This window comes from Pimephales promelas, chromosome 9 (assembly GCF_988280905.1).
Source record: "Pimephales promelas chromosome 9, fPimPro1.hap1.1, whole genome shotgun sequence".
NCBI lineage: Eukaryota > Metazoa > Chordata > Actinopteri > Cypriniformes > Leuciscidae > Pimephales > Pimephales promelas.
Window position 1 is genome coordinate 22,974,453 of NC_142777.1, and position 25,974 is coordinate 23,000,426.

Below are 25,974 nucleotides of genomic sequence, written 5' to 3' on the forward strand. Positions count from 1 at the left end.
CGCCCACATAAAAACGTCACAATATTTACCAACTGAAAAGGGGTCTACATAGAGCCCTATAGCATTCTTGTCTCAATTTTAAGGAACGCTTTATTCCAAAAAAGGTTCTATATACGGAGAAATGTCTCAAAGGATTGAATAATACTTTCATGTGATAAATATGTTTACAAGATGTTTAATTCATGAAATGTAATTGAATTAAAACACAAAATGAATCGATTAAAACAAAATCTATAAAATGATCCCATGATGAAAAGCACCTTAAAGGTTTTGTATAGAAACTTTTCTTCTAAGAGTGTGAGTAAATGATGACAGAAGTTTCTATTTAAACTTTGGGGTGAATATAAGCTGTTTGATTAGCTTTGGCTAGCCTTCGCCAGCTGTGGCACCACTTGCTCACCTGCCCCTGTCACAGCGATTTGGCTGGTTCAGATGAATCTTCAGACGCGGTCTGCTCAGAGCATTCAGAGACTGTCACTTCTGCTGCTCCATCATGCTTCTCATAGTTGTGCTTTTTTTTTTGAAACTGAAAAACCTTGGTATATACAGCGGGCTGGATGTTGTTTTGAATATCTCACTGCATAACAATGGGCAGCTGTAGTTGTGTAGGGTGGAAAAAAAAGATTAGAGGCTAGAAAACAAAAATCTGTATGACTTCATCCCAGAAAGCCCAGGGGTGGTGACGCCCCTATGTGACTCCACCACCATCTCACCTCTCCATCATCCCTCCGCTTTTTAATCTGGGATAGAGAGTATGAGCAGTTATGGTGTAAGCCTCTCTTCAGGACATGGACACTTCAGGTCACATATCGCTGTCATATAGCTCAGTGATACCGCTGCACATTCATCCACCGGCTCCTCCAAAGACAGCGGCAGCGTCCCGGATTACTGCATCTGAGATTATCATCCTCCTTTATCTCGTTTGCTTATGTTACATGATAGTAACATAGCGATTACTGCCCATATCCCCGAAACCCGATGGCTGTAAGGGCCCGACAGCTTAGGAGGTCTGTTGTGTTATTATTACAACAACACATTTCATCCTTAATGGCATCTGGAGACTTAATTGTATTGTGCTGTACATTCACCTATTTCCTTGAATCACTCTGTGCTAGAACGTCTCAGTTGATGAGAGAAGAAGGCGGCACTGATTTTAAAATGTACTTCGGCCTTTAACTTTAGCAAATCTGTCCTCAAACGTGCCAATGTGCAGCTGCATATGAGTATAATTGCCTGTTCAAGATGTTCTTTCATGGTATTCAGACCATAGACTTTAAACAAATATGGACAAAGCGTCTGTGACGTCATCCATAGACTTTCTGAAGAACAGATTTGAGGCTGTTTATGGGGGGTATGGGCGGCGACATATTAGAAAATCTTGAGAAATACAAATACAAATGTTCAGAAAGGATACAGATGTGGTATGATGTGTTGTGTCAGATCATGGCCGAGACGTCAAATTCCACTCGGCGCAGACCGTTATCAGCTGTCAATCAAAGTTAACCGCCCTTTTTTGTCATACATTTTATATCTAAATACGATCTAAACTAACGAGTTATAAAAATATTCACCCCCCTCACAGTTGTCAGGCACTTGGAACCTATCCGAAAATACAATAAAAGTCCATGGGACCATCCTGTAAAAGCATGAAGTCATGCTGTGAAAATGGACATTTTAACACGGGATCTATGGATTTTTGCTCCCTTTTGGGACCTCCCTCTAGCGGATTTTAGATGTATTGCATTTTTTCGCACTTCCGGGGGTAGGCTTCATTTTTCAGATTAGAATGTTCCCGCTTGATATAGATACATTATGCAGACATTGTGCACTTACGTTATGCTCTTTAGCAACTATTGCACTTGTCAGAGGCCTTTTCACAAACAAATCAAAATGATGCTTGACTGAAAATACAATGCTGAAGATAAAATGAGTTAGTTCCTTTTATTATTGTAATTTTGCTCCCGGTTTATGTTTGTGTGTCTATTTTTGTCAAAGGGCTCTAACGTCTTTTCAAGCCTGCTTTTGAAACTTGATTCAACTAGCAATAGCAAGTAGTGAGAAACCTGGGCTTTTATACAGTGTGGTGTGAGGTAGACTTTGAATGAGTTGATGATGACGACAGAAAATATGTTTAAAGTGTGAACTTTCTGTTTTATTAGCCCACATACATTGTTTTGCATTCATTTGAGAATGGACAACAACTGGCATCTCTCATAGCTTACTCCACCATTAAAACCATTACCATTACCAAAAATAAGGAAATAAATGAATACTTTTAATGAAAAAGGATGCATTCAAAATGGTCAAAGGGACAGCAAAGACATTTACGTTTCCTGAAATAAAATGAATTCGGTTTCCTCAAAACTGTTTTCAGCATTGTTAATGTTTCTTGAGCAGCAAATTAGCATATTAGAATGATTTCTGAAGGGTCATACACTGAAGACTGGAGTAATGATGCTGAAAATTTAGCTTTGTCATCACAAGAGTAAATTCAATTTTAAAATGTAATAAAATAGATATTTATACAACTTGAATGGTTATTTTAAATTGTAATATTTCACGACAGTATTGTTGATCAAATAAATGCTGTCTTGGTGAAAAAGAGGCTTTCATAAACATTTAAAAATCATACCAAAACCCCAAACCTTTGAACGGTAGTGTATGTTACCTCACAAGACTAAATCGATCAGTTGAAAAATACTTCACTCATAAATGAATCCGTTGTTTTTGTCTACGTGGTGAAGTACCAAGTCATTGGGTTTAAAAGATAATGTTCTTCAAATGGATAAAACATTAACTGTTCTATTTAAGGTTGACACTACCCTTCTAAAAGCCATTCACTCTGAAAGAGTATTTCATGTGCAGAAAGTACAAAGTGTATTGTACGTAATTTGGGATGGAACTAGGATCAGTTAGCATGTTTTGCACTCAATATTTAAATCATAATGAGATTACTCGCATCCAGATTTCCAATAGTTTTTACACAAAATGGCGTCTGATGATTTTGCACACAAATAAGTGAATCAAGAGCAGAAGTCTTGTAATATTGCATATGCTCACCAATATCGATTCTTCTAGAGAGCGAACTTAAAGAGCAGGTCTTTACACAGTTTGCAGAATGTCTAGATAGAGCTGATGCTGCGCTAACCTCTCACACTGAAGAGCGAGCTGTACCTGAGTGCTGTACCTGTGAGGACCTGTCACGAGGATGGAAGTGTCAGGTGAAAATATAGATGGTGACGTAGGAAACGCTTTTAGAATGCGTGTTCTTGTAACTCAAATGGTCTTTTCAGGTCTTTACTGCCTAAGAGAGGCACAGAAATGATTCAGGGTCTGCAACTAAAACGCAATCAGCCACAGCTGCTGTGACAGCCAGAGGGAATGTGAGGAGGGTGAATATCTGTGCAATATAGCTGAATGTTATATAAAGCTTTCTGCAGTAGTTCTACCCATGCAATGCAAATTTAGCAGTCAAAAATGATATTAAAAATGTGTCTCACTACTGTACATATATGTGGATTATCATACCAAGGCTACTAAGGGAGGTAAATTGCAGAAGTGTGTACTTTTTTCTTGCAGTCTTCCAGTAAAAAATATCAAAACATCCATATAGTAAGCTGAAATTTTCCAGGATCAAAATTATGCATAATAAAACAATGAGGTCTTATTTTAGTATTATTTATATACTATTATAGTATTTGTTCATTTTTAACAAATAATTTTTATATTTTTAATTTGTGTGCTTTTGTCAATTTCATTATTTTTTTATATTTTATACTTCAGTTTTAGTAATTGTTGCACTTCAACTTAACCTTATTCATTTAGATGAGAAGTTTTTCATCTTATATATATATATAATAGCTGTGCTTTATTCATGATAAAATGGCTTCACCCAACGGTTCTATTTCTCACTGCGCAACACTGCGGTTCCTATGTTGTTTTTATTTTTGCTTTCATGGATTTTACACATTGGAAAGTTGTTGCTGTTGAATACATTTTTATTTTTATTTTAATATATTTATTGTGTGTTAACCGTTTTATAAAAGCTCTAATAAGATACTCGAGGCAAGTGCTGTGTCATGAATAAGTAACGGCTGAAGGGCGTTGTTGTTGTGTTGAGTGTTCCAAATTGGGCGGAGACAGCCTCTCGTACCTTATTGCTTACTTCTTTAACATGTATATTTATAGAGCAAGATATTAAACACTAACAGGTCTTTACTTTCAGTATAAAACAAATAAAATAACACTTACTTTCAACATTTATTCTCTTTATCAAGTCTTATGCAAAGCATGCTGGAAACTAGAAATCCACTGCCTAATTTCAATATAAATATTTTACACATATTATTAAGTTGATGTAATGATCAACATTATTATGCCAGCAGAACTCAACACAATAATGTTTGACACTCAAAAGGTTTAATTAAAACAATAAGTTTGAATTTTAACTTCCATCTATGCATTTATTTAAGTTGTGGTAACAGGTCCTCTGTACACAAGTCATGTGGTGTTTTTATTGAACCTTTGACCTTTTTAGAGCTTGACAGCCCCTAGTCTATGTCTTTCTTTGCCTCTTTTCTCCTTTTGTGTTACTTTAAAGAAAAAAAAAAAATAATTTGGGGTTTGGGAGATAGAAATCTTTTGTAACAGCTTAAATCTATTTCCTGTCACTTTTGATCAATTGAATGCATCGTTATACTGAATAAAAGCATTCATTTCTTTCCCAAAAAAAGAAAAAAAATCTGACTGACCCCAAACTTTGGAGCGGTAGTAATCATACCCATGCTGATATTAATGTGATATTGCTTAAACATGAAAAATGAAACTAGCTGGAGGGGAAAACACACGTAGTAGGCTACTGTACTGTCTCTCCTCGGCTCAACTCTTTCAGCGGCAGACCACAATCTTCACACCTCCAGTCCTGTCCTCACTCTTCCCCCTGAAGCGTCACATCATGGCGATGATGTAGGCTACCATGCTCTGTTGAAACCCACAGTTCCCATGGCATGCATTTACTGTCTCCTTATGACTGCGTGTATGTGTACGTGTGTGTGTGTGTGCATACGTGTGAGCCGCCATTCTCACACACTGAGGTAATGTGCATCTCTTCATCTCACAGGCAAACCCTCCCCCCATCATTGTGAACGCAGACTCACTGGATGCAGGCCCTTATGTAAGTATCTGCTTCATGCTCTCAGCACCTCCAGTAGCGCCTGCCTGCCTGACTGCCTGCCACGTGGAATTATCCCCCTCATCCCGGCTAAACCTTTCCTGTTGTACATGAGATAATAACAATAAAAATATGCAGAGATTAAAACACAGCAGATGTGCCTTTAATGCCGAGTGAAATTATTATTTAGCCGTTATAATGAGTAGTCTTTGACTACTGTGCATTTATCAGCCCTATGCCTTGTACGTGATTTTTATTGCGATTCTTCTGCTTTTTACATAATTAATGATAGTTGTGACCTTCTTGTGTTGTTCACATTATTTCATGCCTAATGATTCTGTTTATGAGTCTATGTTAAACCATTTTTTCTTTCGACTATTACAGGTGAACGGGAGTGATGGCATGTACAAATATGAAGAAATCATTCTGGAGAGGGTAAATATCATTCAGCTGTTTTAAATGTCTGTTAGGGTGTCTTGTAAAACTTGCCAATATTCTTCTCCAGCAATGCTACCTAAGAGGACCTAGACACTAGATGGCAGTAAATGTTGAGCTACGTAAATGCCTGCAATTGAACTTCTGGCAATTCAATTCACAGCTGTGGTACATTATCAAAACTGATCATCACCTCAGTATTGAACAGTTGTCAATACTTTAGAAACATGAATAATGATCAATCCTGATGAAAATCTATAGACATGTTAAATTCTCTGTAGATTGCCATTAAATCAGTAGGTTTAAATGAGAATTGAATTAAATGTATTGATATAAAGGAAAACTTTATTACATATATAAAGGATATTTTGATATAAAGGAAAATTATTACAGCAACTTTAAACGAATGTCCTGTGTAGATCAAACACTTATTAGGTGTAGTACAAACGTTACATTATTATTCTCATTATTCTTAAATCAGTTGAGAATAATTCTTGATAATCTGAAAACATGACTACTAATAGAGTTTTGAAAATGTACTACTTGTGATTAATACCATGCAATTTATCTAAGTGCAGGTGCTGTTCTTATCTACAAAGAATTATCACATGAACTACCATGGTTTTAACATTGCAAAGTCTTTTCATACTTGAAGTTTGTTCAATGCAAATGAATCTAAATCTATCTGCAAAGGCCATTCATTAAAGAGCAGTGGATGTTGGATTTGGGTGCATCTCTGAGCTTTCAGCATAATTGCAGGGCTGTTCTGTAAGTGCCATTTCTGTATGCTGAGGCCTAAATAAACTATGTTAAGATCTCACATGTTAAAAGGTCTGTGGGTGTGAACGCTTCTTTAGTTGGAGCTCTCGCAGTGGCTCTGGAGCATGGAAGGCTCACTGGGATGTCTTAGCTCCACTCGCTACTAATTTGCTCCGACCGTCGCTCATTAATTATAGAAAATAATAAAGTGAAATCTTTTCTCAGCTGTCTGCTTTAGGGCCTGTCTTGAGATGTGACTTTCAGACAGACCAGTCTGTCTCAGCTTTTTGGCACTGGAATGAAAACAGCAGTGTGAGTCTGTGAGAGGTGATAAAGTATGGAGGAAAAAAATGGGCGGAAGCGGATAAGATTTTTGGATTCTTGAAATGCGCACCACAAATTCCTATGTTTAGCAGCATTAAACTGTCCATGCCTTGCTGGTGTTTACAAAGTATTGAGAGCCAGGTGTCTTCCAAAAAGCTGATGCAAACGGTACCCACAAATCTTTGTGAAACGTCTGCATTTCCTCATCTATAATATTCTACTCATGTATGTCATTAATAGGGCAACTCTGGTCTTGGGTTCAGCATTGCTGGAGGTGTGGATAATCCACACATTCCTGATGATCCAGGAATCTTCATCACAAAGATCATCCCAGGAGGTGCCGCTGCCATGGATGGGAGACTAGGGTGAGTGATCTCTCAGGGTCTAATATTCATTTGCAACTCTTGCTCTGTTCCCAAACCTAGTGAGCGTCCTGCATAGGCAGTATATTATGGCATCATAGGCAGGCATCGGATGTTCTAAAAGTTAGACATCTTAATTATGTTGTCTAGTTTGGCCAAATTCTAAAGCAGCATTGCATGTATCCTTTAAAAGAAGAGGCAATACTTTAGAATGAGCTTGGTTAAAAAAATAAATTCAAGATGGCGGACATGACGAGAAAAACTTCAATTCTGAAAGGTGTCTAATAAAAGATAATAAAAAATTGATTATTTTGCTTTCGATTATTAAGCAACCAACTAACAGTGTCAGCTTAGAAACATTCACACGGTGAAGAGCAAAATAAGGGCGAAACATTTCATGTGAATTAGCTGTGTATGATTTTGAAAGTGACTTTTGATGGATATCACTGTGTATTGATAGTGAACAATGCACTTTTTTGTGACCGTACCTTATGTTGAGTTTTTCAGATTAGGTGGTTATCATTAGGATGATCTCTAAGAAGGAATTTGGCTTACTTGGTTTTAGAACAAAGTCTCTCTCTCTCTCTCTCTCTTTCTCTCTCTCTCTCTCTCTCTCTCTCTCTCTCTCTCTCTCTCTCTCTCTCTCTCTCTCTCTCTCTCTATATATATATATATATATATATATCAGTGTTTGAAAAGTTCACTTTCTACATGAACTAGTTCAAAGTTCAGTTCACAAATTTTACTAGTTCAGCTCATAGTTCATACTTCAAAAATGAACTAGTTAATTCATAGTTCTTTTTTCCGTATGTTGCAAGCTTTTTTATTTATTATTATTGCCACAGCCCATATACAACCACAGACAACAATTATTTTATTGTTTGCACAAAAATATAGGATTTTTCCCATCCTCACCGTCCGACCTCGTCATAAAATCCGTTTAAATGATCATACGACTCCTCCTCGCTCACTGTTTTGTTGACGGCGGCCGCGGTGTGACACTGTTGTCTTGTGTTGCCAGATTGGGTGTTTTTTCGCTAAATATTAAGGGCTGTTTACGTGTGTTTTAGCCTAGAAGGCTCTATAGAAATCTGGCACCGTATTGTATGAAGTTAAACTGAGAGAACGTGCGTTCACACACACCAGAATGAACGTGTTCACAGAAACATTCATCAGCCAGTAATACAGTACGTTCAGTTCATTTTCGCCCAAAATATGAACACGTTCAATGAACGTGTTCAGGCACAACACTGATATATTAATATATATATTAAACGTTATAAATTCATTTCTTGATTGATCATGTTATTGCTGTGTTGACTTTGAATCTCTTCTTGTGTCTAAGGGTAAATGATTGTGTTCTGCGCGTGAATGACGTGGACGTGTCAGAGGTTGTGCACAGCAAGGCAGTGGAGGCTTTGAAGGAGGCCGGCCCAGTGGTCAGGTTGCTGGTACGCAGAAGACAGGCTCCTCCGGAGACCATTTTGGAGGTCAACCTACTCAAAGGGCCTAAAGGTTAGCGGTGCTAAATGTGCACTTAAAGATACACACAATAGAAATGGCTGTTTTGCATGATATCGCTTTTATAGCAGTCTGAATTATTTTGAACTTGTGTTGAATTCATAAAGTCAACATTATTGTCAAATTTGCCCTTATTTACGAAATGCATCAGTGCAATTTTTTTTTCTCATTCAGTCCCCTGTTTCTCTTGAAAATATGCCACATTAAGTGCCAGGTTTTGAGTGTCATTTCATGTTGAGTTTTGAGTGTCATTTCAACTTCAGAAGATTAAAATGTAACTCATTCCATTCCATTCATTCAAGGTCTTGGCTTCAGTATTGCTGGAGGTATAGGCAACCAGCACATCCCGGGTGACAACAGTATCTACATCACAAAGATAATCGAGGGTGGGGCGGCACAGAAAGATGGACGTCTGCAGACAGGCGATCGCCTACTAGCTGTAAGATTTCACCTGCACACATGCACCTGTGTATTTCAATATATGTAGAGCCAAGCTGGTTTATGCATTAGAAGTTCATTGCATATCTTTGCAGGACCTTTTTTTTCAGTGAATTTATATATGCTTTAAAGACCACAGTTGTAGGCTATTGTACAATACAATAAAATACAATACAATACAATACAATATTATATTGTATAGACTATTATGTCATATTTTAGACAATATATCTCATGTGTGAAAGTTTATGGGCCACCGTGTGATTGATGTGAAGCTGAGCACAAACTCAAACAAGGACACGTCTGTGATAAAGAGAAACACTTGCATGGCACACAATTGCCAAGTACTGAGCAAGCTTTGACATGGTCATAAATGCCATAATTAATAGGCTATGCATCGATCATGGCAGCCATAACTGCAGACATGTAAATATGCCTTTTCTTCCCTTTCTTTTTTTTTTGATTCAGTCTGGGAGCTTAGAGTTTGTCAAATTTTAATTATCCCTGTCAAGTCTTTCAAGTTATAATGTGACAAAGTGACAAAGTAATAACAAAGTTATAATTTATTACAAACTAGATTTGATACTGCATCTGATAATAGTGTGTATCCATACATTTTTGGGGTGGATGGTGCACTACAATAATGTAGACGAAAAAATCAGTTGTGAAAGTGACACTCCATCACGCACAGGATCAGGCAAAATTCAAAATTGATGTATTATATCCCTTTATTCAATGAGTTTACATTTAAATTGAAAGATCTGTTACGAATTGATTCCACTGGAGGCAAGATGTAGCAAACCCAAATGCAACTTTAATAATAAACATAAGATCAAACATGAAAACAAAGGCTAGAAACTGGAAACTAGAACAACGACAGGAAACATACACCGGTAACATACCATACTACACGGGGCAGACAAGAGGGCTTAAATACACTGACTAATTACAAGACAAGGAACACCTGTGAACAATGATCAGACAATTGGCTAAATGCACAGCTGCACTACTTCCTGAACTTCAGCCAGCTCCTTGTTTCCTGTCTGCCATTATTGGCCAAATTGATTAATTCAGGTGTGTCTGATTATTGTTGCCATGACTACTGAGGTCAGGTACACCTGAATTAATCAATTTGACCAATAATGGCTGACAGGAAACAAGGAGCTGGCTGAAGTTCAGGAAGTAGTGCAGCTGTGCATAAAGCCCATTTTGACAAGACACACGGCAGGACCAAATGACAAACAGGGAATCATATGACAGACAAGAACAAGGAACAAGACTCAAAACCCACACCGTGACAGATCTATGTTGTGTGTTTCATGTTACTGAAAAGTTAAATGTATTATTAAAAACTACATTAGCAGAAGTTGTATCACTTTTTGCATTTCATTTAAATTAAATTCTCCTTTCATTCAAATTAGAATTTGGATTACAGTCACAGTTTTGCGGCATTTTCAGATTGTTATTTAAATCGTTTCACTCTCTAAATAATTCAAATTTAAAATTGTATTTATTATTTTTAAGTTTTTGTTTTATTTATGTATGCTGCTTGGATTTATTGTGAGTTATTCAACAGTAATAATACATGTTAGTAATTTGCAGACATGTAATAAAGGAAAGAAAAAACTCATCGATGGTCATACATTTTTTTTTTAATCCAAGGCGTCTATTGACCAGTGAGTATTTCAGAGAGGCAGTTGTGAGTCCAATTCGCTATATACTCCTATTTCAAAGAGACTTGACTCCTTCCACTCCCTTAGAACAAATTTAACACATTTCTATCTGTGAAGCACAAGTTTTCTGTAGTGTGTAGGTGCCCTAAAGCTTATAAAGGAAAGAGCACTGCGCCTTTCCAGCTACCCCACCCTCTCGTCCTTCCTTTTGTGACCGGACGGCTGAGAGCTAGAGAATTGAGAGCATCGTCGTCGATTGTTGGGCCATCCAGCCTCCGCTCCAGTCACTTCCTTCCCACATCTTCAAATGTGCTGTCGTGAACATTCTGAGTCACGCTTCAGAGACCAGCCGATGTAACATGCGTGTGTGTGTGTGTCTGCCTTCGCAGGTGAATAACATTATACTTCAGGATGTACGTCATGAGGAGGCTGTGGCCGCCCTGAAGAATACTTCAGACATGGTCTATCTGAAAGTGGCCAAGCCGGGACCAGTGCATCTCAACGACATGTACGCCCCACCAGACTACTCAAGCAGTACGTACCTTCTTTTGCTAATCTCCATCAACCTTGTGCCCTTACTACCTCACGAACGTTCCCAAACTGTTTATTTTATAGCCCAAGCACATGACTTTTCACACTACATTGATATACGTGAGAAATACTTTGCTGTTAGGGCAATTCAAACATAACCTACCTCCCTATCTGCTTTTATCTGTAACCCTGTAATGAAACTGAGTGGTGCAGAGCCTGTGAGTGCTGTGGAGTTTTGTAACAGCACTGTGGTGTAGCAGTGGGCGCTGTTTTCAGACACCCACACACACTGCACTGCTGCTCCCATCTGAACACTGATTCCTCCCTCCCACTGAGAGACGAGGCTTTCACACAATCCACCTGCACAATTGCACACACAGCGGCCAAAATTACTACTAATGGCGGCTGAATATCTCTTTTTTGGCCATGAAACTGTATTTAGCATTTTTATTAAAAATATCGTTTTTCAATTGAATAGCGATTACAATGAGATTATTTAGCTGTTTTTTACTTCCATATTCATGTCCTATACGAGATGAGCCAGTCTCGCAATAAAAGTCTATCAACGAAAGTCAAAAGGCAAAGTGGGATTATGGACAATATCAGTATGAATCCTTATCCTTATAATTTGCAATTAAAACCAGCAATAATGATTTTCTTTTTGATTAGAAAATAAAAGACACACTACCGTTGTGTAAAAGGTTGAGGTTGTTAGTGTATTTTTAATAGAAATAAATAATATGTTTATTCGGTAAAGACATAAAATTTTAAAAGTGAATATATAAAATATTTTCTTATTTCAAATAAATGCTTTTCTTTTGAGCTCTCCATACACTCAGGAAGAATCCTGATAAAAAGTGCATCACACTCTCCAGAAAAATATTAAGCAGTACAACTGTTTTGAACATTGATAATAATACGATTTTTTTTCTTGCGCACCAAATCATCATATTAGAATGATTTCTTTAAGACTGGAGTAATGATGCTGAAAATTCAGCTTCAGCAGTTCAATTGTATTAATATTTCACAATATTATTGTTTTACTGTATATTTCATCAAATAAATACAGATTTGGTCATCATAAGAGATTTCTTTTAAAAAAAATTGAAAAATGTTAATCCAACCCCAACATTTTGAATGGTTTTGTATATGCACTTATATATGCATTTTAAGCAGCTGTGATAAATACCAGTTGATAAAATTTCACCCAGGTCTCATAGGTCTCTTATCTATAATTAGACAATAAGGATTTATGTTTATAATGTTCAAAAACCTCGTCAAATTATCCTTTTTACAAATTGATTTAAACTAGGTTCTGCACACACATCTTAGATGAACCGGTCCTCTGTAGTTACCTGGTGAAATCATCTGCCTTTTTTTCCTTTATTGGCCTCGGCCTCCCTCCAGCCTTTCCCACCATGGTGGACAACCACGTCGGACACAACTCCAGCATGGCTTACATGGGAGCCATGGAGCCTAAACCAGTGTACCAGCCACCCCAGGTCACCCCCTCGAGGTACTCGCCAGTCCCACGGCACATGCTGGGGGAGGAGGACTTCACCAGGTCAGAGTCAAGAATTTAATTACCTATTCACTTAGGGTCACTCACTTTCTTCACTCCAGGGTTCCCACGGCCATGAAAAATCTGGAAATATCAGGGAATTTTAAGATTTCCAGCCCTAGAAAAGTCACCCAAATAGAAATTTCTACAGCTCTAAAATATTGGATCATCTTGAAATTGTGAATGCAATTTTAATAACTGGTAAATAATCAACATTTCCTGCAAAGTAACTGAAAAAATCATGAAAATGTATTGGTCAAAAAGTGTGGGAACCCTGTCACTCACTCAGATGTCACTTTTCAAGAGCACTCATACACAAATGACAAAAAGCAACACTTTGCATGTCCATAAAAATATATTTTTGATTAGAGGCGTACTTTGTTTTACCACAATCTGTGCTACAGTTCTTCAGCTTTAGTTGTTTAATGTCTTTTTGGCAATACTGTTCACATTTTATGATGTAACTGGAAAAATATAGAACACACACACACACACACACAAAAAAGATTTTTAAGTAGGTGTCGAGTGTGGGCTGAAGAACGTCTACGAGGTGTCTTATGCCTCTCTGTGGTGGTGTGTTTGTGAACATTGCTTTAACGCAACATGACTGGTTGAATAAAGTCTCCAACACAATTCCCAACACGGCAAACAGACACTCTGTAAGAAATGCTTCTGGCATGGGGTCAAATGTTTTGAAGTTACGGCCACTTTTGCCTGGACATGAGACGTGTTTTACCTCTCTGAGCATGGACTCCCTGGAGCCTGTGAGTCAGCCCGGGCCCCAGAGCTGACTCGTCCCTCTCTAGCCATCCAGCTGAAGGCATCCTCACTTCTGCATGTGTGTGTTTGTCTCCGTCTGTGTGCATGTGTATGTGTCTCATACAGTATGTCTCTGTGTCTGCTGTCTCTGTGTGTCTGAAAGCGCCCCATTTACTGTGTGATTTCTGTACCTCCAATAGGGGCGAGCCCATTTACAGTGCCATCCACAAACCTCATGGGGACACCAGCCCTCCCTCCCCCCATCTGTGCAGCAGGGGGTCTGGGGATGTGGGTTGCAGCCCCGCCCCACCTGCTCTGTGTCAAAGCCTGGTCCCGTACACCGGCAGGTACTAACCACTGCTTCTCGCTCTGCCTGGCTTAGCATAGCATAGCCTAGTAGTTAACCTAATAATCCCCCCACCCCACGGCCACCACCCTTCCCCCTAACTCAGCTCAACCTGCTGTGTGGCACAAGTAAGGTCTTGAGGCGATATAGCTCCCTGCCTCGAGCCGTTTACTCCTCTGTAGTGTTGAAGAGATGCCATGCTTTTTTAGCTTGCGGTATTAAACTCCTTAAGGCCTGTTCACACCAACAGGAAGGTTTGGCACAAAAGAAATTGGTCCAAATGTGATTTGTCTGTTCAGACCCGGGCTGAATGGAAATTCACTCTCTGACTGTCGGTGGCGCTTTTAGAAAGCAGGAATTTTCTGGTTACTCCGGGACACAAAGCATTAAGAAACTTTATGTTTCTGATACCCTCGTCATGAAGAAGAAAGTAAATTAAACGGTATTTACTTGTTTTTTTGTATTCGCTGTGGTGTTTGTCAAACAATAAGTGCACAGAGATTCTTCCTCGGCTATTTACTGTTAATTAGCATTATACTCTGTTTGTGAGCGCCACAATGCTAGGACAAAGATCATTTTCCTCTTCTGACATGTCATACTCACTTTTTTCACGAATATATGACTTGATCTGACGAAAGACAGATGCAGGTATTTGCACGCGCTCAGTCGGTCTCTCTCTCTCTCTCTCACTCACTGTCTGGTATACAGACTCTTAATTAAGTAATAATCTTAATAATACATTCTTCACTTTTGTTATCATTATTAACTTATTTATCATTCAGGACACATGCATGAAGTGTAAAACAAGAAGGGCATAGCCTTATGAAAAAAGAAAATAACATGAACATTGCGGTTGGCTTGTGTGTATCGCGGTATTACAATATTGCGATTATCGCGACAGCCCTACCAAGTTGTTGTTTTATGTAACAGCAGCGGGTCTAGGCATGTTCACAGTGGGATGGAAAAGAGAAGTCATTGACAGCATGCTTATATTCGTGTTGGTCTGATCAGGTACATTACAGCTGCTCATTTAAATTGAAATCGCACAGAATTTCGAACCAAATATTTGTCTTGCTGTGATCAAGACTTTAAGCACCTTTAGAGTCAATAGAGTCACAAATGTTTAGGACAGACTGTTTAGGTATAGTTTTAGGGATATTGAAATCTCTGTCATCATTTGCTCATTTCATGTCATTTCAAACCTGTGTGGAACATAAAAAGTAATTCTTGAAAGTGTCCAATTTTGTTTGTACCCCAATGATTCAAAACGAAAAAAAAAAAAGAATACATGTGAGTAAATTATGGCAGAATGTGGCAAATAAGCGACAAGAATACTTTTTGTGCGAATAAACAAACAAAAATAACGACTTTATTCAACTGTTCCTTTTCTTCCTTCTGGGCCTGAGACGAGAGTTCAAGAGATTGTTTCTTTTTTTGCACAAAAAGTATTCTCGTCGCTTGATAAACTTGCCACTGTAGTCACATTGAATATTTAAACATTTTCTTCGATGAATTTCTGGGCCGTCAAGTTTCAATCCCTTAGGGTGCCTATGTGGTAGTGATACAGCTCTCAAATTTAATCAAAAATAGATGAACAAAGGTCTTACGGGGTTGGTACAGCATGTGGGTGAGTAATTAATGACTTAATTTTCATTTTTGGGTGAACTATCCCTTTAGCCATTTAGTAAATCTACAATAATGTGATAAATAATACCACTAATTATGTTTTGTAAGTTTTATGCCATACTAATGCCATCTTTTTCTTCTTTTGTTTTTCTTCTTTGTTATTGAAGCTTTGACAAATTCTGTTGCAGAAGCCTGCAGCCTTTAGCTTTAGCTTTACCAAATGGGGGGTTTTGGTAGCACCAAACCCTTTTTTTTCTCAGTTTAAATCTAAGCCATCATCCATTACCAGCCCATATAATGTCTTGGTGTTTTTGTGTGTTCTCTGAAGCAGTCTTAGTCTGAGTGATGTACTGTGACTGGCTGTCTGGGATGGGTATAATCTACTTTATGTACCACTATGTGTCAGTGATTGTTGCTTAATTCTCGTATACTCACTGTACTGTAGAACAGGCTCTACAGGCTAAAGCTAATTATTCAATTCATTTTTAATAACCCTAACTCTACATATTAACCTTTAGCACATACTAATCAACATTATCGTGACATGGTGCTACCATGTGCAGTTTATTGAAGAGTGTGTGCTATTAGAAGTTGGACTTACAATGTTCGGCAGATACAGTCCATAGACCTACATTGAAAGACTGGAGCTATATCTAGAGACCATCAGAAACAATTTGTTTTTGCCTTTGGCCAGTAAGCAATCACCCAGAACTCCCTAGCAACATCCTAGCAAACACATAGCAACATCCTGGCAACCTAAACACTCTAGCAACTGCATATTGATGCCCTGCCCTTTTGCATCACACTCATTTTATTCAGAAACTTTTTGTTGAATTTGTATTCAGAACTATTCTTCCACATGGTGCCCACAAGTGTGTGTGAGTGTGTGATCATGTATGCAATACTGACCTCCCACCTTTTGAAATCTTGTACATGTATGTTGATATCGTAATATATGTTCATCAGTAGCATTGCTGTAGGTGTGACAGAAACTGGAGCGGTCACCCAAAGATTTATTATTCTCCAAACACATAAATACACACTCCAACACAGGAATGTTTTGGCTTCTGTTGCAGTTATGTAAATATAAACAATAGGACATGCTCTTACCATAAATGTATAGGGAAGTGAGATGTTGATTCTGCAGTCAGACTACAAATGAGTAGTGGCGCACATTCCTGAAGCTGTCATGATTCATTTGAATGGGGGAAAGCAGGCCACAGACACACACACACACACACACACACGCACACACACACAAAAAGATACACTTAGACAGTCTGTCTTAGACACACTCCCTTTAACACGTAGCCCAAACACACACACACACACACACACACTCAAACCTACACAGGGCTACACCTACCAAAGTACATAAATAGTGTTCTATTATCCCACTTTGCACTTCGCTGTGCGCAAACTAAGCTGTCAAAGTAAGTCTGAACCTTATCACAATCACCCTGGAGGTCTCCCCAGAGGCTAATAAAAGTTGTTTACAGGCACATATACTTTGTGTCGGTGTACAGTGACAGTTCACTCCTGGAGGACTCTACCAGTGTGTGTGTGTGTATGACTGAGTCACAGGAGAGACTCTGATAGGCCCTCTGCCCATCTGTGCTTCCCCCACACAAGCACGGCAGTCACAGACACATTTAGATCCCAGTACAAACTAACGGCCCCCTGGCTTCTTTACCAGCTGAATACATTATGGAGATTCGGGAGAGATCTCCCACCCACCCTTCGGATTGCATAATCGTCCGTGCCACCAATCGAACAGGCTAATGACAATCTGTTTGCACACTCATCTTCACAAATGATGGACACACTTTTAGATACAAACCCAGACGGAGATATAAGAGTGTATAATCACACAAATCTTTTAAATAGTTCAGGCCATTCGTGACCATGTTTGATTATGGTTTTCAAAAATGGCTTCCTTGCATGACTCATGGAGTTTGTTTTTCCATTCATGCATTACGTCACTTGTAATTCAGACTGCCACATACACAACTGTAGGGAGAATAATAATTAGTATTATATACAGTATATCTTTATTTTGTAACTTGTGTTGAAAAGCTGTGCGTTGTGCTGGTTATGGTTGATGTTTCAAACTAAAAAAAGGATATATAAATGAAATATCCACTGAAACTTAATACATAAAAAATCATGAATCATGAATAATGTTCACCAAGGGGTAAATGGTTTTATCACAAGATTTTTTGTGAAGCGTGGTTACATATACTGTATTTATTGACTAGTTTCATGCTGAACACATACTGTTCTCTCTTTAATATATAACTTCAGTTCTAATATTTGAGTTCAGTAAGATACGTTTTACGTTAGTAAGAACTTATTTTTTTAGAAGATATTAACACTTTGCATTGAATTGATCAAAAATGACAGTAAAAACATGTATAATGTTACCAAAGATTTCTATTTCAAATAAATGCTGTTCTTTTTATCTTTCTATTTTTTTAAAGAATCCTGCAAGAAAATGTATCATGGTTTGCATTAACATATTTTAAGCAGCACAACTGTTTTCATCATTGATAATAATAAGAAATGTTTCTTGAGCAGTAAATCAGCATATTAGACTGATTTCTAAAGTATCATGTGAGGAAGACTGAAGACTGGAGTAATGGCTGCTGAAAATTCAGCTTTGTCATCACAGGAATAAATTACATTTATTAATATATTCCAATAGAAAACAGCTAGTTTAAACTATAATAAAATGCACAATACATTTTCTAAAGTGAATGCAGCCTTGGTGAGCATAAGACACTTTGTTTCAAAAACATTTAAATCTATCAACCCCAAACTTTTGAAGGGTACTGTATAAACAAGTGCATGTCAACAGTAAAGGACTGAAGAGTAACTGTCCCAGTACAATTGACAATTCAGAATCTAAATCTTCACAACAAAATTGTCAATAAAGCAACATGATAAGTCTAGTCACTCATTTGTCATTCATTTTAGTTTATACTGTGCAAATAAAATAGGCAGTATAGAATATTATTGAAGCTGCAGCTTTACTCAGTGACGCACCTTGTAAACTGTTGACACACTTGGTTTATTAGCTGCTTGGAGAGGCTGGAAATATCTTGAACATCTCTTGGCGTAAAGTCAAATGGGACTGAAGAAGTGTGTTCTGAGGAAGAGATTAGTGGTTTTCAACCAGAGCTTTGAAAGCATTCAGAGAAAGAGGAAGACATAGCAGCCCACTGTAGCCACCAAAAATGTGGAATTGCAATTTGAACAAATTAAAAAGTAGAATTAATTAAATTTATTAAAACTGAAAGGAAAAAGCAATGCTTGTGAATACAAAAAATCATACAGTAAATCTTTAATTAAACGGTAATGTCCTCTTCCTCGGAAACAACTTTCCTTGTCCCCTTAAATTGCTTAGGCCACGTGGGCTATTGCATATTTTAGCCAGTGAAATAGGTACTTAGCCATTGTTTTACATTCAAATACATTTACTGTATTATCGCGGCCACTTTTCATGATCCAATCAATTTATAATCAATAAAATCAAAAACAAGGATGTGTTATTGTGGCGGACAGCCACATGTGGCTGGGTAAGAGTTAAGTCTTTCTCTGATGCTGCAGAGCTGACGCGCGATGTGGTGCTGTTTCCCATCACTCCCCTTTCACTTAGAGAAAGCACACATATACACACATGGCACTTCACAGCCTGTCTGGAGTGAGATACAGAGTCCTGGGGGAAAATATTCTTCATATCCCTGCCTGGTAGCGGCAGGCACCATGTTCACAGTTAACATCTCGTCTTCGTTGCCAATGGTAAAAGTCAATGTAGAGAGACGAGGTAGGACAAGCATCACCCTCATGAAGAGGTACAGTAGGTCCAGGTAATGGTTTGAGTGTGTGACTGAGTGACTGACTGCTGGCATCTGATCAGCTTAATCTTTTTGTGTACAAGGGCGCCTTTCTTTCATTTGCTTTGGTAGCCTACTATTTGAATAAAATATACATTTTACATAAATTCATAGTACTAATCTACCATTGATCTTTTTCAAAAACAGCATATATTGACTTGATTTAGAACAAAACTGTATTCTCTCCAGATCTAATGAGTGTTTGACCTTGGCATCAATGTTCCCTCTAAGCTGCACACTTCTGAAGCCGCGGCCGTGCAGAAAAGAATAAAATGCCGCACAGAGGACTGACGCGAAGTGTGTGGGGAAATCCATTTATTTGTAGTTTAAGTGAGAAATAATTTCAGTGCTCTGGTCAACCGAATGAAAACTGGTGAATGTTTACAGGTTTCATAGAAAGAGAATGATGTGAGCGCTTGTGATTGGCATTGAGTCGTGTGTGCGGACCAAATAGCTCAATACGAGAGGCAACGAGAAAAACAAAAAGACATGTGAATTAAAATCACATCATAATGTTTTAAAGAAGAGTGAATTTGATTAAAGTGGTGCATGGAAATAATGGTTGATGGACACAGAACTGTAACAATTACACACCCACCCACATGCAAATTCAAAATACATCATAAGTTTAAATGTTTTTGTGTGTGGGGGGGTTTCATGGATGGTTAGATTATAAAAGAGTTCACGTATTCACTTTTCTTGAAAACATTTAGCTATCAGATCTATTTAAATGCTTCAGTTTGTTTTCATATTATAATAATATCATATGTAAATAAATTGAACCATTTAAACTGGTCTATTATATCAGTATACTTCAAATACTTTTTTATTTATATTATATTAGGCCAATATTTTATTATATTTTAAGCCTAAATAAAGAATCTCACAAGAGTATTGTTTAGGGCTCATTGCCATTAAAAAATTTGAAACCCTCTGCTCAGACTGATCTCATGAAATGGCGTGTGTATGACACACCAATTTGTATTTCCATTTTTGGCGTGCTATCAACACACATAATCGCATTTCAGCGTGTTTATGAACGCCGTTGACTTAACGTTATATTACTGTATATGTGACCTAACCCAACCCCGTCCCTAAACGTACCCGTCACCGGGGTTATTTATGAGCCCCATCCTAGGAAAAAAAATATCACTCCCCAGATGTAGATCTACATTGCTTTGTTTCGCTCAGACGTTTAACGGTGTGTCCTGTCCATACACGCTGAATCACTCAGACATTTAACGGCGTAGACATACACGTGGCTATCCACAAATTGCGTACAGATAACACCCCACTTGCCTTGAAAGTGGCCTGTATGTTTATGCAAAATTCTTGATGTCATGTTGCCTTGCTAAAGAAAATATTGGAAATACATAAGCAACAAACAATTCTTTAACTTTGATGGTTTAATGCTGCCTGTACACAATTAAGTGATTGTACAAAAACACTTTTTGGTTTTCCCAAACCATCTTATTGTAACAGCTTACTTTTCTTTCATACTATATTCTATCATTGTAAAGAATTGACATGTCCTGCAGAAGATTTTGTTAATTATTTTTCGTATGATTTCTTGGTAAAGACTGTACAGTCAAAAAACCTGTTACAACTCAATGGGAGTGTCTTAGTGGTTCATGTAGGTTGTCTACAAACCACCGTCTGTGTATGAATGAGTGAGTGAATGGGTGAATGTGAGGTAAAGTGCTTTGGTGGCCATTGGGTCTGTGAAAGCTCTATACAGTCAATTTATAGTCAATTAACATTTATGTGTACAACTGAATGTTGATTGTGTTTCTACAAATGCTGTACAGGTCAGGTGTAAAGAATATTTTTGCTCAGGTGGCGAAAAATGTCCGTTCTTTGTTTAGCAAGAAAAAAATTAGAGGGAACATTGCTTGGCATTAAAAGTAATTGCCTTTAATTAATTAAATGAACAAAGTAATTTAATATGCTTCTGTTTTCATTTATTTGAATACTTCTGATTATCATCAAACTGATCTTGAATGGATTTGATATCAGCATGCTATACAGAATTTAATTTAATTTAGCAAAAAGGTTGTGGAATTGCAATTTGAACAAATTAAAAAAAGTAGATAAAAAAAGTCGAATTAATGAAATGAATTGAAACTCAACAGGAAAAGCAATGTTTGGGAAGACCAAAAAAAGCATAAAGGTTTGAATGTGTATAGGCCTGGCCAAGTTGGTAGAACTGTTCATTTCCCAGAACCTATTGTCTATGTTGAATATCTTTGAATTGCAATTAATCCGGTCATTTCATGTAAACTTCTTGAAATAAAAGGGAACACATTTTTCAATTCTTAATTATGCAAAACCCTGTCTATAGAGTTTTAACAGATTAATCAACCACAATTGTTAAGCATACGTTCAAAATGAGCTTTTGCAATTTGTCACTTAGAGCAGGATAGACTGCAAAAGAGAGGAACTAATAAATAATGTTGTGTACAAGACACCCATTAGAGCGACAAAAAACAGGGAACTGTTGTCCAGGTCGTGGTTTTACTGTGTCATGTAATAAACAGAGGTGAAAAAAGTGATCAAAAAAAAAAAACTGTTTACCACTTGCATCAAATCTATGGACATAAGGTTCTCAGTAAATTGATTCACACTCCAGTACACCAGTAGATCACACAAAGTACACCACAGTCTGTCTGTTTGCGTAATTACGTGTTTCACTTAGCACAACTTGTCCGGTCACATAAAAGTGCTGTTTTCAGTGTCATAAAGCTCCACCATGGGCAGTCGAGATGGAATGGCGCATGTCGAGAGCTAGTCGAGTTCTGCAGAATTCTGAGAAACGTGTGTACTGCCCTGCTGAAAACAGGGAGCTGTCACTACAAAATGTTGATGTGTGTTGCATTTTTGGGAACCGGTTATGGTGTGTTATTCTGCAGTACATTCGGAAAGGGTTTTTGATTGCCCCTGAATGTAGTCGAGTCTCACTGTTGTGCCAGCTCTGGGCAGTCTGGAATGCTTCTCTGCCTGCAGATGAATCACGGCTGCTAAAAAAGTGCCGCAGTCCTGCACAAGGGAGGAATGAGCTCAATGTGTGAATGCGTTTTTGTGCCTGTGTGGGAAAGTGTGTTAGTTATCGGTGTGTATGTGTTAGCACTCATTTCTGGAACAGATCTGGAACACTTGTTGTTTAGCTTTGTTGTGGATGAAAGTTTGCCAGTCTCCTCTAGTCGTGACTAGAGTGTTGTTGTTTTTCTCATGGATCTGTTCTTCTCGATTTCCTCTCCGTGTAAATGAAATGCAAAATAACAATTTACCCTCTTGCTGAAACATTATTACTGTTCCTAAACCCTATGAATTCTCTCTTTTTCTTGATGCAGTTTGGAATGAATGAAACCCATCCCAATCCTAAATGTCTCAATGTGGTTGTTCCACTATATATATGGAATATATATATATATACACTCACCTAAAAGATTATTAGAAACACCATACTAATACTGTGTTTGACCCCCTTTCGCCTTCAGAACTGCCTTAATTCTATGTGACATTGATTCAACAATGTGCTGAAAGCATTCTTTAGAAATGGCCCATATTGATAGGATAGCATCTTGCAGTTGATGGAGATTTGTTGGGATGCACATCCAGGTTATGAAGCTCCCGTTCCACCACATCCCAAAGATGCTCTATTGGGTTGAGATCTGGTGACTGTGGGGGCCATTTTAGTACAGTGAACTCATTGTCATGTTCAAGAAGCCAATTTGAAATGATTCGAGCTTTGTTACAAGGCGCATTATCCTGCTGGAAGTAGTCAACAAAGGATGGGTACATGGTGGCCATGGTCAGAAACATTGCTCGGGTAGGCCGTGGCATTTAAACGATGCCCAATTGGCACTAAGGGGCCTAAAGTTTACCAAGAAAACATCCCCCACACCATTACACCACCACCACCAGCCTGCACAGTGGTAACAAGGCATGATGGATCCATGTTCTCATTCTGTTTACGCCAAATTCTGACTCTACCATCTGAATGTCTCAAAAGAAATCGAGACTCATCAGACCAGGCAACATTTTTCCAGTTTTCAACTGTCCAATTTTGGTGAGCCTCTTTTTCCTATTTGTAGTGGAGATGAGTGGTACCCGGTGGGGTCTTCTGCTGTTGTAGCCCATCCGCCTCAAGGTTGTGCGTGTTGTGGCTTCACAAATGCTTTGCTGCATACCTCGGTTGTAACGGGTTATTTCAGTCAAAGTTGCTCTTCTATCAGCTTGAATCAGTCGGCCCATTCTCCTCTGACCTCTAGCATCAACAAGGCATTTTCGCCCACAGGACTGCCGTATACTGGATGTTTTTCCCTTTTCACACCATTCTTTGTAAACCCTAGAAATGGTTGTGTGTGAAAATCCCAGTAACTGAGCAGACTGTGAAATACTCAGACCGGCCCGTCTGGCACCAACAACCATGCCACGCTCAAAATCAACTTTCTTTCCCATTCTGACATTCAGTTTGTTGTTCAGGAGATTGTCTTGACCAGGACCACACCCCTAAATGCATTGAAGCAACTGCCATGTGATTGGTTGATTAGATAATTGCATTAATGAGAAATTGAACAGGTGTTCCTAATAATCCTTTAGGTGAGTGTATATAGTGTATATATATTTAGTTTATTTTATTATTATTTTTTTTTTTGCACATATATGTCTGTCTTCCGTCCCCTCCCTGCTGCTGTGGTGTTCCGAGACCATACTGATCCTTGACACTGTGGTTCTGCTTGGCAGGGAGCCGCGGAAGATCCTACTGCACAAGGGTTCCACAGGTTTGGGATTCAACATTGTGGGCGGGGAGGATGGAGAGGGCATCTTCGTGTCTTTCATCTTGGCAGGAGGGCCAGCCGACCTGAGTGGAGAGCTGAGGAGAGGAGACCGCATCCTGTCGGTCAGTAACTGTCTATGACACTCAAGTAGAAATAGTCAGGATTAACAGCATTAAAATATATACTACCATTCAAAAGTTTGGGGTCAGTAATATTTTTTTTTTAAATTGTTTGTTTTTGAAGGAAGTCTTATGCTCACATATACGGCATTTATAGTACAGTAAAAAAAAACATAAGATTTTGACATATTATTACAATTTAAAATAAATGTTTTGTATTTGAATATATTTTTAAATGTAAGTTATTTCTGTTATGTCAAAGCTGAATGTTCAGCATCATTACTCCATGTCAGATGATTGCTCATAAAATATTTTTATATTTTTGTGAATACCAAAAAACTTGTTTTTCAGGATTCTTTGATGAATAGAAAGCTGCATTTATTTGAAATATAAATCTTTTGAAACATTATAAATATCTTTACTGTCACTTTCGATCAATATAATGCATCCTTGCTGAATAAAATAGATTAAATGGAATGGAAGAGGAATGGAATTTTTCATGATTTCTAATACAGTCTCCTCTCTAATTTGGCATGAAGTCTTAGAGCTAATATTTCATCATGTGATTTGCTTGAGTGTGTGGCGTGTGGGGGTTGTTGCTTTAATCTGTTACCATGGTATTGTCCCAGGTGAATGGTGTAAACCTGCGCAATGCTACCCATGAGCAGGCTGCTGCTGCACTGAAAAGGGCTGGACAGACGGTGACCATCATTGCCCAGTACAGACCAGAAGGTAGAGTGCTCTTTTTATGATGTTTGTCACTGCAAAATAAATTATCCTTCTTATAGGACAATGAATGAGATTAACAATTAGAAAACATCTGAGTTTATTCAAGTTAGCTTTTTGTAGGGTCTTATTTATTTAAAGTCCATGTAAAGGCAATTCTAAAAAGAAATATTTGTAACACATTATAAATGTTAGAATTGTTTTGCTAAAACATATACAAAGACTGTGAACTGTGTGAAGTACTAAATTCTGGAGTTAGACCGTCAAACAGTTTTTCACCATTGCTATTTTCCGGATTTTTGGGGCGGGGCTAAAACAGGGGCTTGATGACGCACTGGAGCCCCTGGACACTAGTGATGCACGGGTCGCCTCGACTCAGGTCGGGTAAAGAAATTGTCACTTTATTTGCGGGGCGGGTCATTCATATTTTTTTTTATCCATGTATGTTGCTTGCAATTTCCAGCCTATATTATACAGTATATTTGGAAATATCTATTTTCATATTTTATAAGGTTATTTGATGAGGTTACAATACGATTGCCGTAGCAACGTAACTTGCGCGAGGTTCCCAAACCGTTGGTGTCACATGACACGTCACGAAAGCGGCGCGCCAAGCAGCTCCCGCCACCAGCCTCACAACAACAACGGAGAAATATGGAAGACGAAGATGTGAAGTGAAGATGGAAGACGAGGTGCGGTAGAAATTGAGGTCATGAATACACATGATTAAAAAAAAAAAAAAAAGGTCAGGCTGCTAAATCTAATGTTTGGGAGCGGTTCTCAGAAGTAGTTGCAGCAGAAGACAACAGTAGTCTCGGCTAACTTACATGAAGTGCAACTCGTGTGAAAAATCACTACTGGACACGCCCCTACTTGATGACGCACTGAGGCTGGGCACTCACATCAGTTTGGCGCTCAATCGCGAGTTACTGTCAGTACTATTATTT

General features: G+C 38.2%; 1 protein-coding gene across 17 annotated transcripts in view; it reads left to right on the forward strand.

Moving 5' to 3' along the window:
• The window catches only part of dlg3 (discs large MAGUK scaffold protein 3), a 107,621-nt gene that overhangs the window by 58,396 nt on the left and 23,251 nt on the right, over positions 1 to 25,974 (forward strand). For 6 of the 17 annotated variants that reach the window (XM_039664630.2, XM_039664628.2, XM_039664631.2 and 3 more), the window contains 10 exons: positions 5,120 to 5,173; positions 5,555 to 5,605; positions 6,929 to 7,053; positions 8,396 to 8,565; positions 8,874 to 9,010; positions 11,072 to 11,216; positions 12,603 to 12,777; positions 13,734 to 13,880; positions 24,148 to 24,304; positions 24,931 to 25,033. In XM_039664630.2, coding sequence (XP_039520564.2) covers positions 5,120 to 5,173; positions 5,555 to 5,605; positions 6,929 to 7,053; positions 8,396 to 8,565; positions 8,874 to 9,010; positions 11,072 to 11,216; positions 12,603 to 12,777; positions 13,734 to 13,880; positions 24,148 to 24,304; positions 24,931 to 25,033 — 1,264 coding nt within the window. The remainder of the gene's footprint in view (positions 1 to 5,119; positions 5,174 to 5,554; positions 5,606 to 6,928; positions 7,054 to 8,395; positions 8,566 to 8,873; positions 9,011 to 11,071; positions 11,217 to 12,602; positions 12,778 to 13,733; positions 13,881 to 24,147; positions 24,305 to 24,930; positions 25,034 to 25,974) is intronic. The other 11 variants (XM_089134884.1, XM_039664635.2, XM_039664634.2 and 8 more) reach the window with 5 other exon arrangements.